At 36.3% G+C, this 17,708-nt stretch overlaps 1 protein-coding gene across 1 annotated transcript in view; it reads left to right on the forward strand.

The window, feature by feature from the left end:
* The window catches only part of fbxw8 (F-box and WD repeat domain containing 8), a 28,701-nt gene that overhangs the window by 5,520 nt on the left and 5,473 nt on the right, over nucleotides 1-17,708 (forward strand). Inside the window, exons 5-8 of the mRNA XM_028458296.1 lie at nucleotides 1,478-1,635; nucleotides 3,634-3,830; nucleotides 5,433-5,651; nucleotides 15,663-15,790. Coding sequence (XP_028314097.1) covers nucleotides 1,478-1,635; nucleotides 3,634-3,830; nucleotides 5,433-5,651; nucleotides 15,663-15,790 — 702 coding nt within the window. The remainder of the gene's footprint in view (nucleotides 1-1,477; nucleotides 1,636-3,633; nucleotides 3,831-5,432; nucleotides 5,652-15,662; nucleotides 15,791-17,708) is intronic.

The following is a 17,708-nucleotide window of genomic DNA, read 5'->3' on the forward strand; positions in this document are numbered from 1 at the left end:
GCCTGTTGAGTGTAGAGTGTGAGACTGTTTTACTGATAGGACAACACAAAGGCTTCTGCTGCTGATCTGAAAAAATGCTCTAAAGCAGATGTGGGCAACTAGCTGCCCAGGGGCCACAACAAATAGATAAATAAATAAAAAAGTTAAAAAATGAATAAATAAATGCACAAAGTAAATGTACAAAATATAGGGGAAAAAGCACAGAAAAAATACACAAATATTTCCACAAAACATATAAAATTATACATATCAAGAAAAATACAAAAAAGCAACAAAAATGCACTAAATTCCTCCCAAACCACACAAGATGATTACAATAAATAACTGAAAAAAACACACAATACAAAACATATACATGAAAAACTAAGACAACCAAATAATGCAAAATGACTCTAATATATATACATGACATGACAGAAAAAACAAACAAAAAAGAACAAGATTATTCAAAGTGAACACACAAAACAATGTTTTAAACATTAAACAACAGCAATAATTACACAAAATGACAATGGAAATATACAAAAATGACAGAAAAACACATATAACATACAAAAATGACAGAAAAACACATATACAAAAAAATTACACAAAACTACAACAAAATCATAGAAACATACACAAAACATTTACACACAAAATGACACAAACCCTTTGTTCTTTCTATTGTTAATGCTCCAATTGGTTATTATTTTAAATAGTGACATGAATGTTGATAATGTGGCTCTTGGATCACATTTTTGGGGCCCCTGCTGTGATAAAAGCCCATTTCTGCTCTAAAACCAAATTGCTGCAAAAAAAACCAAACAAACAACAAAACACTAAAATAATTAGGAGGCAGATTATATAGTGTTCCTAAATACGTAGTGACAATCAAACTTTATGACTTGGCCTAGCTGTTTGTAGTACCATTCTGTACCAGAAGAGAGTGTTGATAGTCATTTTTAACATCTACACTAATCATGAAGAGACGTAATCCTGCAGACTTTGTGTTTCTGCTTGCTTACAATACATACACCTAATTGTAAAAAGAGCTGCATGATGGCACACCATCTAAAATATTTAGACATGATTAAAATGTAAAAACAATGAGGTTTTGGTTATTTCTATAGGTACCATTAACCAGTTAATGCAAAATGTGATTATGTTAGCTTTGAGTAGCGTTGAAAAAGGTTTGAAAAGGGCGGTTAGGAAAAACGAGGCGAAGTGATTTCAGTTTTTTCCTCCCAAACAGCACCATCGTAATCGTCGAAAGAAACCAAACCAAAGCTAACACAAAACTAAATACCAAGTTGCAGTGAGTGAAAGAGCAAGTGTGAGTGGGGAAATGAATCATTGGTGAGAGGGTGACGTCAGGTATTATCGAGAAGAAAAACTTCTCACTTTGGTCAAAATGGACCAAAGAAATAGTTCCTCCAACTTTCTCCAGGCTTTTTCGCACTAATGTCGATTTTCTGCTTTACTGTGTGACATAAAGCTACACGTCAGGAGATTTGAGGCTGTGGGACACGCTGCACTGGGACTCACCTGCTTCATACCTGAAACCCAACAGTCTGACATCCAGCATGGAAACCAGGCCACATGTGTGTCACGTACAGGTCAACAGCTCAGTGGCTGCTGCTGCCTATGAAGACGGTGAGTGTGGAATAAGTGGAGGCTTTTATTTTTCACAGTGGAAGAGGGATATAGGTTTGAGCTCCTCCCATCCGTCCAAGTTAAAGGGGACAACTTTTCTCAGAAACTGTTTAAGATAGGATAACTAAATTTGGTGTGTGGCTTCAGGGTATCAATATCTTGATGGAGTTCGAAAATGAGTAGTGCGCTATTATTTTTTTCTGGAGTTATTACCCTTCTGTTTTTTTACTTTGTTCGACTTATCTTCAAAGTGGACAGCTTTTCTCAGAAACCGTTTAAGATACGATAACCATATTTGGTATGTGGCTTCTAGGGTATCAATACCTTGATGGAGTTCGAAAATATGAAGGGGATTTATATCCTGATGTGATAATATTTTCTTTTGTATACATCTAAGTTAGATTTAGGACATTTAGGAAAAGGTTGTGAGTTCTAATGAGAACCAATCTGGCGGGGAATGTTGATGACTGTTTTTTTTGTTATCATGATGATTACCAATATGATGTATGGACAGACATAAGTGGAGATGTTCACTGAAAGATGATCTTCTCTCGAGATACTTGGGCATTTGGGGGAAAAAAAGATTACACAACACATGATAACAGCAATACATGTGATTCTTTCTGTAAAACTGGGGTTCCCAACCTTTTTTTGGTAGTGACCCCTATCAAAAATTTCTGGCAAACCCTGAGACTTTTTTTTTAGATAATTTTTTATCATGTTTGTGATACAGGTGTTACAGGTAGCACTATAGTGATGAGATGCACCAGATCAGATATTTTTAAATAGATTTATATTTGAGAAAGTGATAGTATAGAATACAGCTGTTTGAATTGCGTGATATTTTATTTTGAAAAAGGATAATTTTTCAAATTACAAAAACATAATTTTTTATTATTATTTAATGTTATTATTGTTTAGTTAACTGTTTAAGTCTTACATCTGTCTACTGTATCTGTTATAAACTACAGAAAGTGAAAATTCCAAAAATGATTATTTTTGTTATTTATTTATTTAATGACTATTTAATTTTTATACTGTATTTTCTTTAACTAGATTTATAATTGAGTAAGTGAAAGTATAGAATACAGTTAGAGATTGTAGTGTGGGGTTTTAATTTGAAAAATAATAATCATTTAAATAATTACAAAAATACAATTTTAATCAGAATTTTTAAAAATCATTTACTAGACATTTCAGGTGACCCCATTTGAATTCCGGGCGACCCTATATGGGGTCACGACCCCAAGGTTTAAAAATACTACTGTAAAATATATAAAGTTTACTGGTTGACTTAAAGCTGCTAGATGTGGTAAAGATGTTGTGTTGGACTCATGAATCAAAGATTAATTGCCACTCAAAAGTTTGTTTTGACCTCCACCGTAAATACTGTCAGAAAAGTTTGGTGCATTGCATTGTGGGATGTGAAGTCCCATAGAAAGTGATTTTACTTCATTTTTAGTGTGATTTTTGTGTTTGGCTCCAAAAAACTCTACTAAAGTGACTGAAAGTAGCCGGCAAAACATTGATGGATGTTTATTTTTATTTGCACATACAAAATATAATATAAACAAACATTTAAAATATTACTGTGCTGGTAAAGGTTAAGAAGACCACAAGTTCTTATAAAGGCACCTCTCCGAAGTCAAATACAATAGTATGCCATGAACATATACAAATAACTATAGATAAAATATAAAAATTTAACTTTTCCAAAAATCTGAAGAATCTGTATCCGTTTTTTTTTTAAAAGTGGATTTAGTTTTTAAAGACTGAGGTAAATTGTTCCAAAGAGAAGCTTTTTTTGGAGGTTGACATGAAAAGATCGAATCTGGCAGAAATATCACGAGATATCAGAAACTTTTGTGTGGTAATTTCAAACTTTTGCATTCTTTATTCGAGCAAATGATCTTTGCTTTGTTGATTGTGTCTATGTGATTAAAAAAAAGTCATCTCCAGCAGCTTTAACATTTGACGACATTTGTGTTGTGGTTTTAGGTTGTGTGGACCTGTGGAGCATAGAAACAGGTGGAGAACCCATTCATCACTACCAGAGTTCAGTTCCAGTGCAGGCATTGGCTCTGAGCTCTGATAGCCCCGCCCTCATCTCTGCCTCTGGAGCTGAAGTTCGCCTCGAACACGCCAATGACTGCGGCTTCTGGAGGACAGTCTGCCAGACTCGGCTCCCCAATGCTGTGAGTCTGGATCTTATTCCCTTCTGCTTTTATGGGGTTTTTTGTGACTTGATCCTTTGGGGAATGAAAATGTGACCGCAAAAGATAAACAAAACCTTTGTCCTGGTCATTTTGTAAAATTATTGAACAAGGTTTTCCTCCTGAAGGCCTTGAATATTATTATCCCCCGCCACAAAGTTTGAAGAGGGATATAGGTTTGAGCTCCGTCAATGCGTTCCGTCTGTCCGAGTTACAGGGGACAGCTTTTCTCATAAACTTGTTTAAGATGGGATAGCCAAATTTGGTGTGTGGCTTCAGGGTATCAATACCTTGATGGAGTTCGAAAATGAGAAGTGCGCAATTATTTTTTCCGGAGTTATTGCCCATTTTGCCTTTTGTTTTTTAACTCTGTTCGAGGTATCTTCAAAGGGGACAGCTTTTCTTAGAAACCGTTCAAGATACGATAACCAAATTCTGTGTGTGGCTTCAGGGTATCAATACCTTGATGGAGTTCGAAAATGAGAAGTGTGCAAATATTTATAGTTTATTATTGCCCTTGTGCCAATTTTTTTTTTTTATACTGTGTGACAATTTTAGAGGGGACAGGTTTTCTTAGAAACCATTTAAGATAGTTAGTAATTTTATATTCTGATGTGAAAATATTTTTTTATGTATACATCTAAGTTCTTAGATTTAGGACATTTAGGAAAAGGTTGTGAGTTATAATGTCAACCAATCTGGCGGGGGGGTGTTGATGACTGTTTTTTTGGTATTTTTTAACAGAAGATGTTTAACCTGAAAGATGGTAGGGACGAAAAAAAAAATTTTTTTAAACTGTACCTATTTCATCCAAAAGTTATTCTCATTCACTGCTGATGCCAATGTGACCTTAAAAACTTTGTCAAAATGACCTTTCAAGTGTTTACACAAATTGATAATTCTGCCAAAACATTGGCGGATGTTGATATTTTGGTTTTCCACGGAAACATTCAATACGACCAAAATCAGAGTGACATATCACTGTAAACACCACACACATACAGAACCCAGAACATACATTTGGTTAAGTGACTCACCGTCTTCCTTTTATGATGAACAAACACAATAAATCACGATAACAATGGAGTACAAACACTTCTTAAACGGGACTCCAAATCCCACAATGCAGTGCGTGAACCTTTTTTAAAGTTCAAGTCACATTGTTAAGAAACCGACTAACTAACCGTTTGTAATGCAGTGATAATCTTCTACTCTAAAATTTTGAGTGTCAGCAAATTCTATTGTTTTTTGGAAGAAATGCTTTTTGGATCAGCACACGCCTCTGAGGAAGACTGGCAGGTGACAATTGAAACATGTCAGGAAACAAAAAAAGGAAATCTCCTGGATAAAAAGGTGTCTGAATCAACTAAAGCATATTGTTTAAGAAGAAGACAAGATGAACTTGCTGACTTTGTTTTAGAAGGATTATCTTTGATTAATTGATCGACGAGGCCAGCACACGTCCACGCAGCTTTGAATAAAACAGTATTGGTGCCCACATCACATCTCTTTGGATTTTATACCAAGTCGATGTTTTTTTAAAACTCATTCTAAGCTATGGTTCTGTGTGGTCGTGTATTTCAGGTTGAGAGTCTGACTATGGTCCCTGGCAGGGGGCCGCTTGGCCCTTTGGCGACACTGGCAGCAGGAGACACCGTGTTCCTGTTGGACCCCCGAGACGAAGGGCCGCAGACGATCCATTCAGTCTATGGTCATCCTGTCACATGTTTGGACGCCTCAGACACCCACGTTACATTTGGAGTAAAGCGCTCGGGCTGGACCATGCACGATGGAGGCAATAAGGTAGAGTCAGCTTCTTCTAAAAAGTTTCTCTTCTGATATATGAGCAGTATTTTACAAATAAACATAATTTGTGCAAAAGAAGAACATTTTCAACTTTAATAATGGAAAATGTGCCATATATTTTTTATTTTATTTTGTGGTTTCAAACAACAATACAAACAAGTTTTTCAGTATCTGTAGAAAAACTAACACCAATGTCAACTGAATTTACATTTTATGGAGTCCTATCAGTCAATAATATTACCTTGCTCTATTTACAAGTGGATTTGTTGTTGTTTTTTGGTTGATATTTTCCCTTTTTCATTTTTGGGCACTGCACTAATTTAGTAAATGATCCACGATTTACAAAAATAAGCATGAAATACAGTGGAAAAAACGGTTAAAAGTGACAATGTGTCAACATATGTGACATTAGGTGAGAAAAGTGGTGGAAAGGGTTAATAGGTGCTGAAAATGTCTTGAAAGTGGAAACAATTTGTGGAAAAGACAGAAAAAAATAGATGGAGAGAAGGGGCAGAATGGTTGAGAACTCCTGCTTTAGAGCATCCAATCCGGCCCACAGGAGAAAGTAAAAATGACAGAGAAAATGTAATAATTGTGTAAATTACCAACTAATTCAGTTGTAGACATCTCAGCCCCTCCCAATACACAATATAATGAAACTCCACAATATTTACAGCGCTCACATTTTCCCCATGCTTATATCACATTTTTAATCTAAAATTGTTGATAAAACTCTGAATTTTTCCAAAATCCTGCATTTTTTTTCCAAAGCATCCCTTAAATTTAATACAATTTTGTCAAAAATCAAGGAAATGTAAGTAAATATCCTGCAGGAGCTGATATCTGACACTTATTGCATGAATATTGTCGGTGTCTTACATACTTTACGTATCTGTAGTGTCTTTGAAAGCACAGTTTGTTTATTCTTTTAAAGGTTCACTTGGGACTTCTGTTACTATAATATTGCACATCTTGTCCCCTTTGACCACGAGGCTCCCCCCTCCAGATGGGGATGACATACCTAGGGATTTGTTTATTGTACTGTATTAACAGCCTGTCTAAATAGTGACTGCTGAAGCCTTTGAGAATACCTAAATGTTTTTGTGTTTCTAATATAAGCCTGTTTCTAAGGGCTCACTGTGATCTTAATTGACTCCTGGGCTGGCTTTTACTTAGAAAGTACTGAGTGCTCTGAGAGCGCTGGCTCCTCTTTGGAGATCAGGACGTAACCTCTCATTATATCATCTCATGTGTGTGTTTGAGCCCGTGTTCCCTGCTTGTGTTGATGTGTACTCCGCTGGTTTTATTTTTCTAATTTTTTGTGATGGACAGTTTTTAGACAAAGCGCGCACACTGATGTCATTGTGTTACAAACAGCTGTGTTTAAGCACCACACCGTGGAGCACAGGGTGTTGTAGCAGTGAAAAGATATATATAATATATACAAAGACATTAAAATAATAAACTGCATTAAAACACATGTTTAAATATCACATTAAAAAATGAAATAACTTTCCCCGTTTTTTTAAAGATGCTTACCCCCGTACCCTCGACGATGCATCTTGTGACATTTTAATATCGCGATATCGTGTCGCACAATATATTGTACCACCTTTACTATAAATCAATGCTCATGTATTGGCTTACAAGTGTATTTGAGGTTTTATTTTGAAGGAGAGAGGTCACGGTTGATATTAAATTATAATAAATAGGTAAACACATTCAAATAAGTTAAAACTACTTAAAATACATTCTAAATACTTACCTTGGAGAGGGCGCCAATCATTAATTGACCCAGTTAATCAGAACAGGCCTCGGGGTGGGGTCTAACTTGCTGGTTTGGAGTCATATGTAGCATTTGTAAAATAATTTTACTTTATGATAAAATAATCACTGACAACTATTTAGATTAGACAAGTAAAAGTACTTTTAGTTACCGTGTCAAATGTTTTTTTTTTTACTTAAAAACTGTCAATAGTTCTTTTATTCTGAAGGGGATATATTTGGGCAGCAACATCACATTACACTATATTATTGTTTATGACTTATCAGAAAACTTACATTTGTTGTGAATATTACCAACTAGACTTTATTCTAGTTTTATTTTTCTTCAAAAATGATGTTTAACTTCAAAAAAATGTAAGACTGCTGCTGCTCTATTTCTATTAAAGCTAACAAACACACATTTTACAACAAAACAATGTATTTTATTTCTAACCTCTGACTTCCTTTTCAAAATAAAATCATACTTTCCTCCCACCACATTTAGGAAACCAAATAATCTCAACAATTATTTTCTTCTTTGAATCAATCTGTTAGTCTGGTTTTGTGAGCTCCTGATTAGCATAGCTGTCGTTTAATTAAAACATCCTACAAATGTAATTAACTGATCGCAACTGTTGTCACGCGGCTCTGTGTAGTTTTGCAGCGCAAACGAGACAAACAAGAAATTTGGCTGTTAGCGTTAGGAAGGCGTGAGAAAACATATGCTTCATTAAAATCTGTTACCCGCACTCACTCAGTGGTGACAACATCCAGAGAGAATTTTCAGACACCGTCTCTCACAGAATGGGTAGGTTTTTATTTACAGCCTTTTGACCTGGGACAAGGAGGTTTCTGATATTGGGGGCAGTTTGAAGTGTAAAACCAGGATGTTTTATTGTACATTTACATTAGGCATGGGCAACTGGCGGACCGGGGATCTCATGCAGCCCTTGGTCTAATTTTGAGCTGTCCCAAAATGACAAGAATACACGGAACAGCAAATATACATTAAATTTTTCCCATTTACACACAAAACAACTACAAAAACACACAATAAATCCAGAACAATATATAAATACCCAAAATACAAAAAAATACTGCAAAAACATTTAAAAATTACATTTAAACACAAAATGATACCACAAAATTACATAAACGGATAAGGATAACAAAAATAAACAAAATGACTACAAAAGCTCTCAAAAATAACAGAAGAAAATATTCCAACAGAAATACACAAAATTACAAAAAATCACACAAAAGCATGACAAAAATAAAATATATAACTACAAAGAACATGCAAATTTAGAGAAATACACTAAAAGACTACCAAAAAGAACAAAAATAACAAACATTTATAAAATGGCAACAAAAACACATACAATTAGAGAGTTATACACAATGACACCAAAAACATAAAAAAAATCAAACATAAACTTGACAAAAATACATTTTATAACTGAAAAAACATACAAATGTACGGAGAAATACACTAAACGACTACCAAAATTAACAAAAATAACAGAAAAATGGATAAAACGACAACATAAACATTGTAAAATGAGAAAACTATACAAAATGACTCCAAAAACGTACTAAACAACAAAAATACAGAGTACTTTATTTCCTGTATCAATGCTTTAATTGTTCATTATTCTAAATGCTGACATGAATTTTATTGGCCCTCAGATCAGACAATCACATTTTTGTGTCGCCCACTCGGATACAAGTTTCTCATCTTTTATTCACATGGACAAAATGGAATGTCTAACACGAGTCGAGTCCCAAGTGTTGCTGATCCCACATTTTTGTATACACTTCTTAAACCTTCTCACTCCTTGTGTCCGCATGCGCGTGTGTGTGTGGTCAAAGTCACTGTCCATGGACCTCAATACTACTGCTACTTGCTGTTGCCGTCTGATCTCCAGGGGTCAGAGACACCCGGGCGTTGACCCAGCTTGTGGCTCTTGATCTAATATGAGCTGGAATGTACACTGGGAAATTATCTGTCCACTGCACTGTCTCTGAACCAAATGCTATGAGAGAACCTGTTATCTATTTATTTATTGTCTATGGTTCAGAGTAGAGCCCGACTGATTAATTGTAGTGCACCACGGATCAATCTACTTCTGTTAATAATACAGTTTGCACGAGTTTCCCTATTCTAATTAATCAGTATGTTTACAGTCCTTAAGTTGACATTGTTTGTTCCTAATTAGAGTTCCATAATTTTATTACCTCCACCAAAGAGTTACTATTTTCACCTTTATTTGTTTAACAACATTTTACCAAAGATAGACCTTACACCATGGAAGATTCTGTTCAATTTTTGAATAAATCCAGGTCACTATAGTGACTTTTGATCCCTTGAAAATCGAAAATTTCCAATATCTCGTTGTTGGCAAAATTTCGAAAATTCAGATCTCAGTTCTTAAATGACTGATTATTATGAAATTTGACTCCGTTATGATGACCTGGTCCTTAAATTACCCTACTGAGTTTCATCCAGATTGAATACGGATTGTGCATTTTATTGCAAATTTTTGGAAAAAATAGGGGTGTCCATACATCTGAACCTACTTTACTGTTATTAATGGAATCATGGTACCATGATCAGGATCACTGATCCATATAACTGCCAATATCTTGCAAATAGGAGATTTGGCACTTGGCAGATGGTTTCCTTTAGTAATATATGAGTAGGTTTACAGTCCTAATGTTGACAATGTTACTAAATAAAGCTCCTTATTTTAGTGTTTTACATCTTTGTCTTGAATCATATTTTGGTATTATGAGAATGTGTTTTCATGTACAGTATACAGTGTCAGTGGTCTTAACGCCTATATCGGCTGATGACATTGTCCATAAGATGCCCAATATCGAATATGAGACAATATATTGGATATAGGCTTTTAAGCACCCCAACATTGGTATCTGCCCCAAAAACCCCACATTAGTCAGGCTCTAGTTCAGAGGGCTTTTTGGACGAGAGAGAAGATGTGTGGGGGTGTATGTGTACCGTTATTTTAAGTATATAGTAGCAGAGTGGATGAAGATATGAGCAAATATGATTGGTGCAATCAGTTTTAATTTTCTACTTTGACTGTAAGTATCATAAGAAGTCCGTAGACTTTGGGTTTGCACACGAATAACTAATTTTTGTTTTTTAAGCTTAAATAAACTGGAGAGTTTTCTTCTGGAATACCCAATTCATGTTTCTTACAAGTCTGGCACTATATAAATCATCTGTTTCAATGTGTCCAACATACTTAATCTCTGTTTACTCATTTGGTGTATACACAAGCCTGTTCAAACCCTGGAAAGCTTCGGCTCACGTAAAACGCCTAAAAACTGCCAATCCTAAACAAATATTTTGATCAAAGTACAAGAAATTATCTGACATATTTGTTCCAGATGGTAAGTTTGTTCATGTCAACTACACAAGACAGTTAAGTTCACATCAATAAAACGGTTACTTTGAATTAAAACAGGTTTTGTTTTGTTTTTTTTTAATTGAAATGCATACTTATACTGTATCCCCCTTGTTGGTTCTGCCACTTCCTGGTTATAGGTTCAAAGTTTTTATGTAATGAATAGTTTTGTAGCAGCATTTGGTACCACGTCGCTTTTCAGCATGAGCACTTTATAGAAACCCATGTTCCCTTCTGTGAGATTGGAAAAGCACCAGCAATGCTCGCAGCCACTGGTGCCTGATTTCCGAGTCAGCTGGAAACCAATCCATCCCTGGGACGTTTTGGCAATCACACACAAAAAAAAAAAAACATTGCCGAACCAATGTGGCCACAAGCTCACAAATGCTAAAGCTAAACTACACGAAAAACTGTACAAGCTAACTGCTGCTACTACTAAATACTATCAATAGCACCTATAACATCTCCAAAGAACAATCTATGCTATGCTAACTACGTAGTCAATACTCACTATTCACAATTCTCCTAATCCAACCTACTCGTTGGATTGAGAGAGTAGATTAGTTACTCTACATTAAAACATCACAAACCATCGTTCTCAGCCAATAGCCAAATTAGATTTTAATAGCTTGGTTTCAACTAATGGTGTAAGAAAAAAAATCGAGTTTTTAATCACGTTTTAACATTTAAATGCGCTAACGTATGCATAGTACGTAAATGCCCGGTCACTATGGCTACGTACACACTGCAAGCCTTAATGCTCAATTTTTTGTCTGTCTGTCCACATTACCATTTAAAATGTGACCTGTATCAGACTCCAGTGTGAACGGTTTGCGGCTCTGAACTGACCCGCGTACTCATTGACGCATTTGTTGGGTTTGGGTCAAAGCTTGAAAACTTTGAGACAGAGCAAACCCAAAAACGACAAGTTCCACAATTATTAGGTATTTACAGGTATGTCAGAGCCCCACCTGAAAACAAGTGAAAACTTGTTATTTTTCTCATACAAATGAAATTTTCACGCTTGTTTTAGTGGTAAGCATTGCTTTTATTAACATACAACCGTTAATGTCACTGAACAAATCAGCGCACGTCAAACACACATCCTGGTGCCAGTGAACCACATCAGACCTTGTTAAATGACCTCATTCCTCAATGTATTTTAGCTTGAAAGTTGATTACATTTTATTTTTATAAAACATACTGGCCACTTTTATAGATGTTAATTGTTACTTTTCTATTTTTATTTTCGGATTTTAAGAACTTACCAGAATCTGTTGTAGAAGCAAATGTTCAATTTTTTTTGAAAACTGTAATTTGACAGTTTGATAACCAGTTATTTTTGGTACTTGAATGACCAATACAGTTAGTTACAGTTGTTTTTGCAAGTTTAAAAAAAAATTAAATATATTTTATTTCATACCATTTCGTACTTGTAAAGGTGACATTTGTGTCTGTGTCTGTTTTAAACTCTGGTGTGTAGCTAACGCTAAAGTGAAGCTGGTGCATGGGCAGGTCTGACTTCCTCTGCTTTATTAAATAAAGAATCCATTTTATGGACTACAATAGAAGCGTGTGATATGGAAATATTGTGTATGGTAAAAAAAAGGATGTTTTCTTAATACAATGTACTGGTATTTTCTAAAAGCGGTATACTGAGATTAATAACATTAACATCTTGGACAGTAAAAGCATCATTTAAAGGTTCTTTTGTCTGCGCGAGTGCATTAACCTAAGTACCCTAATGTGCTGCTTCTCTCTAAACAGCCTGTGGTATCATCACTGCACGTCATTTACGTCCCTCACTGACATTTATTCATCTTAGTGGGAGAGGTGGTAAGACATCGGACAATAGCATGTCTCTAAATTTGCAGTGATTCATTGAGAACAGCAGGCTGAGACCCCCCCACCCCCCTTCCCCTTTTCTCTTCCATTGTCCAAATCCTATCAAGCTGTCATTTCAAAGTCCGATGTGATTTGGGCTTTGCTCGGGGTGATGCCCAAATAAAGCTTTGCTTGGCTCGAAAAAAAAACCCAACAACACAAACAAACCACTGGCACTCCTTGAGGCTTACTTCACTCTTTTTTGTCTTCTCTGAAACATCGTTTTAATTAAATTTTTTTGCTATTCTACCCCCCCCCCCCATACCTTCTTCCTTCCCCTCCTCTCGTCACGGTTTAATTTCTTTGTCATCTGAATTATTCAAAGACGATTTTGCCTGGCGGGTGTCCGGTTTATTTCGTCTCATTTGGATGGAAAAACATCAGATGCTAATTGACCAATTAGACCAGCTCCAGATGACATCATTTAAACTTTGTGGAGAAAGTTTTCTCTACGCTGTGAGCCAAAAACAAAACGTCAATGACGATCTTTATCCAGAAGCTGTTTTGTTCCAATACTTATTGCCTAATCCACAGCTTAGGAGACTCATTACCGTAGATCAAAATTAGCTTTATTTCAGCCGTTTTAGGCTAAGTGCTAGCTTTCTTAAATACATTAAATATATATGTATTCTAGTGGGGCAGGAAACACAATAGACAAAACTAATTGATTGTCTGGTTTCAGGGTTTGGTTCAGAGTTTTTCTATTGTTTTATGACAAAATTTGTCAACCTTGGGTTCATGACCCCATGTGGGGTCGCCTGAAATGTCTAGTAATTATTTTCAATTATTCTTTTCAAAATTAAAACACAACATACAATCTTAAACAACTGTATTCTATATTTTCACTTTCTCAAATATATAACTAAAATATAATTAATGTATACAGTACTGTGTAATAAATAGTAATATAATATAAATAATAATGAATAATATAATACAAATATTTACATTTTTTATAATCACTAATCCTGGCTACTCTGTTTGTAACACACATGATCAAAAACTAATTTTAGAAAGAAAAAAAAAGACTTTGGGGTCACCAGGAATTTGTGATTGGTATTAAAATGGGGTTACGATCCAAAAGATGGTTGGGAACCTCTGTTTTATGATGTCAATAGACATTTTTGCAATTTTCTTCCAAAAGATCCAAACTGATCATTATTTGTTTTGTACACTTTTGTACACCTCTTCCTCCATGACCCTAAAAAAAAAACGTGCATCCACCTTTAGATAACACAGGGAGTATTATTTTGACTGCTTTACACTGGCTCCCAGTCAGCCTCAGAATAGACTTTAAAGTTCTGCTGCTGGTGTATAAATCTGTGAATGGGTTTGGTCCAGAATACATCAGTGACATGTTAGTCAGGTATGAACCCAGCAGGTCTCTCAGACCTATGGACACAGATCAGATAGTGGAGACCAGAGCTCACAGTAAGTATGGTGATGCTGTGTTTAGTTGTTATGCTGCAAAGAAGTGGAACAAACTGCCAGCAGAGCTGAAGTCAGCATCTAATGTGAACATTTTTAAATCAAAGTTAAAGGCACTCTTTTTCTCTACTTCTTATGATTGAGAGAGAGATTTTTGGTCATGTTGTTGATGTAATGTGTTTGTTGATGATTTTAATTGATTTTTACTGATGATTTTAAATGATTTTGCTGGTGATTTTAAATGTTCTTATTGATTTTAAACAATTGAATGTTTTATCATGTAAAGCTGCCTTGTGTATGAAATGCGCTATACAAATAAATTTGCCTCGCCTTGCCTTAAAGTTGCCAGAGATTAAAAGGTTTTATCAGATAAAGACAGTTTAGGCCTCATAGATCAAAAAATCAAAGATCATTTGCTCTGGAAAAGCTGAAATTGCTGCTCAAAAGTTTGCTCTGATCTCCACTATAAACACGGTTTATTGACATTGTTGGACAATTTTGGCACATTGCATTGTGGGATGTGGAGTCCTGCAGACGGATGCAAGTGTTTTTATTCATTCTTACTGTGATTTCTTGTGTTTGCCCCAAAAACTCTGCCAAAGTGACTTTCCCACACATTTCCGGTGTTTGTTGTTGGAAAAGCAAAGGCGGCGGATGTTTATTTTGGGGTTTACACAGTTCCAGAAAACTTATTTATTGGCTTTTATTTTGAAAAACGTAAAGCAAAATATATACATAAAAAGTATTGCAATTTTTCTTAAATTGATCATTATCTGATTTGTACAATTCTACCTCCCAGAATTCAATGTGTGAAGAGAATTTAATTTGACCTCAGTCTTGGTATGTTTTAATTTAGTTTCAGCCAAACTAAATTTTGGCGCGTTTAAATTGTGCGGTATTGGCTCTACACGGCTCCGCACTCCTCGCTTTCGGGACTCGATACCGTTTTTCCGGAGCGTTTCCATTGAGCACCAACCTGACACGCGAAACTGCCAGACTCCACGGATTGCACTTTTTTGCTGCCATCCTCACAAGATCGCCAACAAAAATCAATGGTGGCCAAATGCTTCCTCTGACTCTACGTTGTGATGATTCTCTGAACCAATCAGTGTCTGCTTTGTGCTTATGTCACATTTTCAGACCAGGGATGCTTATTTTGGAACCTCACCAAAGAAGGTACTAAAAAAAAGCAGCACCAGGTACCACAGAGGAGGTACTTCTCCTAGTGGAAACGTGCAAAAACAGAGTAGAGTAGAGCTGATGCCACCAGTGGAAAAGCACCATAAGTGTCTTAAAAGTTTGTTTGTTTTTTAATTTAATTATTTGTTTCTTGGGTTTTAGCCTGAACATTTCTTTGCAAAATCTCAGTCTCAGGTAAAAAAAAAAAAAAAAAGTACTAGTTCAAAAAATTGTTGTTTGACAAAATTAACTGTGGTTGCAAACTAGTTTCCAAATCCATAGACAAGTTCATCAAGTTCTCGCACATGCTTCTGATTTTCAGATCCACGTCTACAGCCTGGAGAGCGGCAAACCAACAGTTTGTGTTGGCAACGCGGTGGGAGATTTCACTTGTATTAACCTGAGAGACAGCCCCCCTCATCTGCTGGTTTGTGGAAACAAAGACAGAAGGTAACACAACGTCGCAAACACACAGAAATATAGGCACAAACCTCCATCCAGATGGAACACACACACACACACACACACACACACACACACACACACACACAGATCAGGGACAAGCAGGGAACGCTGAGCCAAAGGATTGAGCTGTTAGAGTTTTCCCCACAGTGAGAGATGATGGAAGCTACTTGGAGAGAAGAACAGGTGTGTAGAGAATGTGTGAGAAGACATGGCATCTACTTAATTTGGGTTTTATTCACACCTTTAGATACAAAAGCTTCTACAAAGAAGAGGTGTTGGCATCTTTAACGTGAAAAGATGTCTTATTATTATCTATGATGCACACGCACAAACAAGTAGATGTGTACATGTTGGTCACCTGGCACTCCGATGGAAGATGACATATAAAAGACATGCTCTCATCTATTCAGCACTTGTTAGCTGCAGTGCATGAGCTGGCACGGAGGGAACAATCTCTGGCGCATCATCGTCCAAAGCTGCCCCTGCTGTTTCTATTCACTCCTAAATCCATCTGGCTGTTAAGTAGTTGGCTCGCAGTGAAAGAGTGAGCGCACCATATTGTTCAAGCTTTGCTTTTACTCCTTCGTCTCACTCGTTAGAAGTTCCAGCACCTGTGTAATATCAGGACATAAAAATACACAACTGAAGACATTCTTTCAATGAAAATTAATAAATATCTCTTTGTCTTGTACTGGGATTAGCTTTTTTTGCTCAGATTGTAGCTACAGCGGTGCACACAAAGCTTGGCTCTTCCTGTGTTGGCCCCAGATGATGCAGCCGCACACAGTCGAGAACAAATGGAAGCTGGGAGGGGGGTCAGGAATTAGTGCTGCGGGACATTCTGCGATCTTGGCCCTTCGACTGCCTATGTGGCTTATGGCCAAAGCCTAATGCATCCTATCTTTTTTTGTCCAAATGAGTTTTTTTTTTTCTTTTTTGTGCAAATGAGGGGTCCAAAAAAAAGGGGCCGCCTGGAGAAAAGCCACGTGAGTGTAGGGTATACGGGGCTAAAAGCGCTCTTTGATACGAGGAGGTGGAGATTACAAATGAGTCACCTGTGGCTATCAGTCACTCGTCTTTAGGACACACTGATGACATCTTGGACTGGGTTTGGTCGCTTCGTTCCAAATTAAAAACTGCACTCACTCTGTCGTGCAGCCAGGGTATAAAGCAGTTAAGAGCAATTCAAGGCTTTAGAGGCTTTTAGGGAATGCAGTGTTTGAAGAACTTCCTTAAGGTTGATTCACCCACTCACAGAAAGCTTTTTATTTTGTCTGCACTGAAACCATTAATGGATATCTAAAAAAAAGATACTGCAGCACTGCTTACTTTACTCAGTGGGACTTAAGCACAGATCCATAGGTTCTGCTGATGTGCATCAACGCCGTAGACGGTCATTGTTTCTTTTCTTACTTCCAGCTCGTAAATATCTTGTTTAATACAGAAGAGGTGAGGCCCTGTTCTTCTCCATGCAAAGTCAAGCCTGACTCCCTCTTGTTTAACCACGTAGCATCCAGGATTTCATAATTTCAATGATACCTCAGCTAAAGTTGATATCCGGAGTTTCTGAGAAATATATGTTTATGTATAATTCTTTTGAAATGCGAAAAAATACCTAACTAGTCTTACTATGGTCTACTGCCGGTGGTCATTCATATACATTAATGTGTATCAGTCCCTCCTTCGTCCTATAGACCCCTATACAAATGGAAACAATGAAACAAATGAAATTTTTAATGGTAAATGGACTTGATTTATATAACATAACTTCTCAATCCTGCACATTGAACTCAGGAGTTGAATGGTAGCAGCTAATACAACTGCTATTGAAAGATTTTCACAGAATTTGGCAAAATATTATGTTTCTTAATCAAACACAAGTTGAGCCACAAACCGAAAAAGA

Source organism: Gouania willdenowi, chromosome 9, assembly GCF_900634775.1.
Source record: "Gouania willdenowi chromosome 9, fGouWil2.1, whole genome shotgun sequence".
NCBI classification, from domain to species: domain Eukaryota; kingdom Metazoa; phylum Chordata; class Actinopteri; order Blenniiformes; family Gobiesocidae; genus Gouania; species Gouania willdenowi.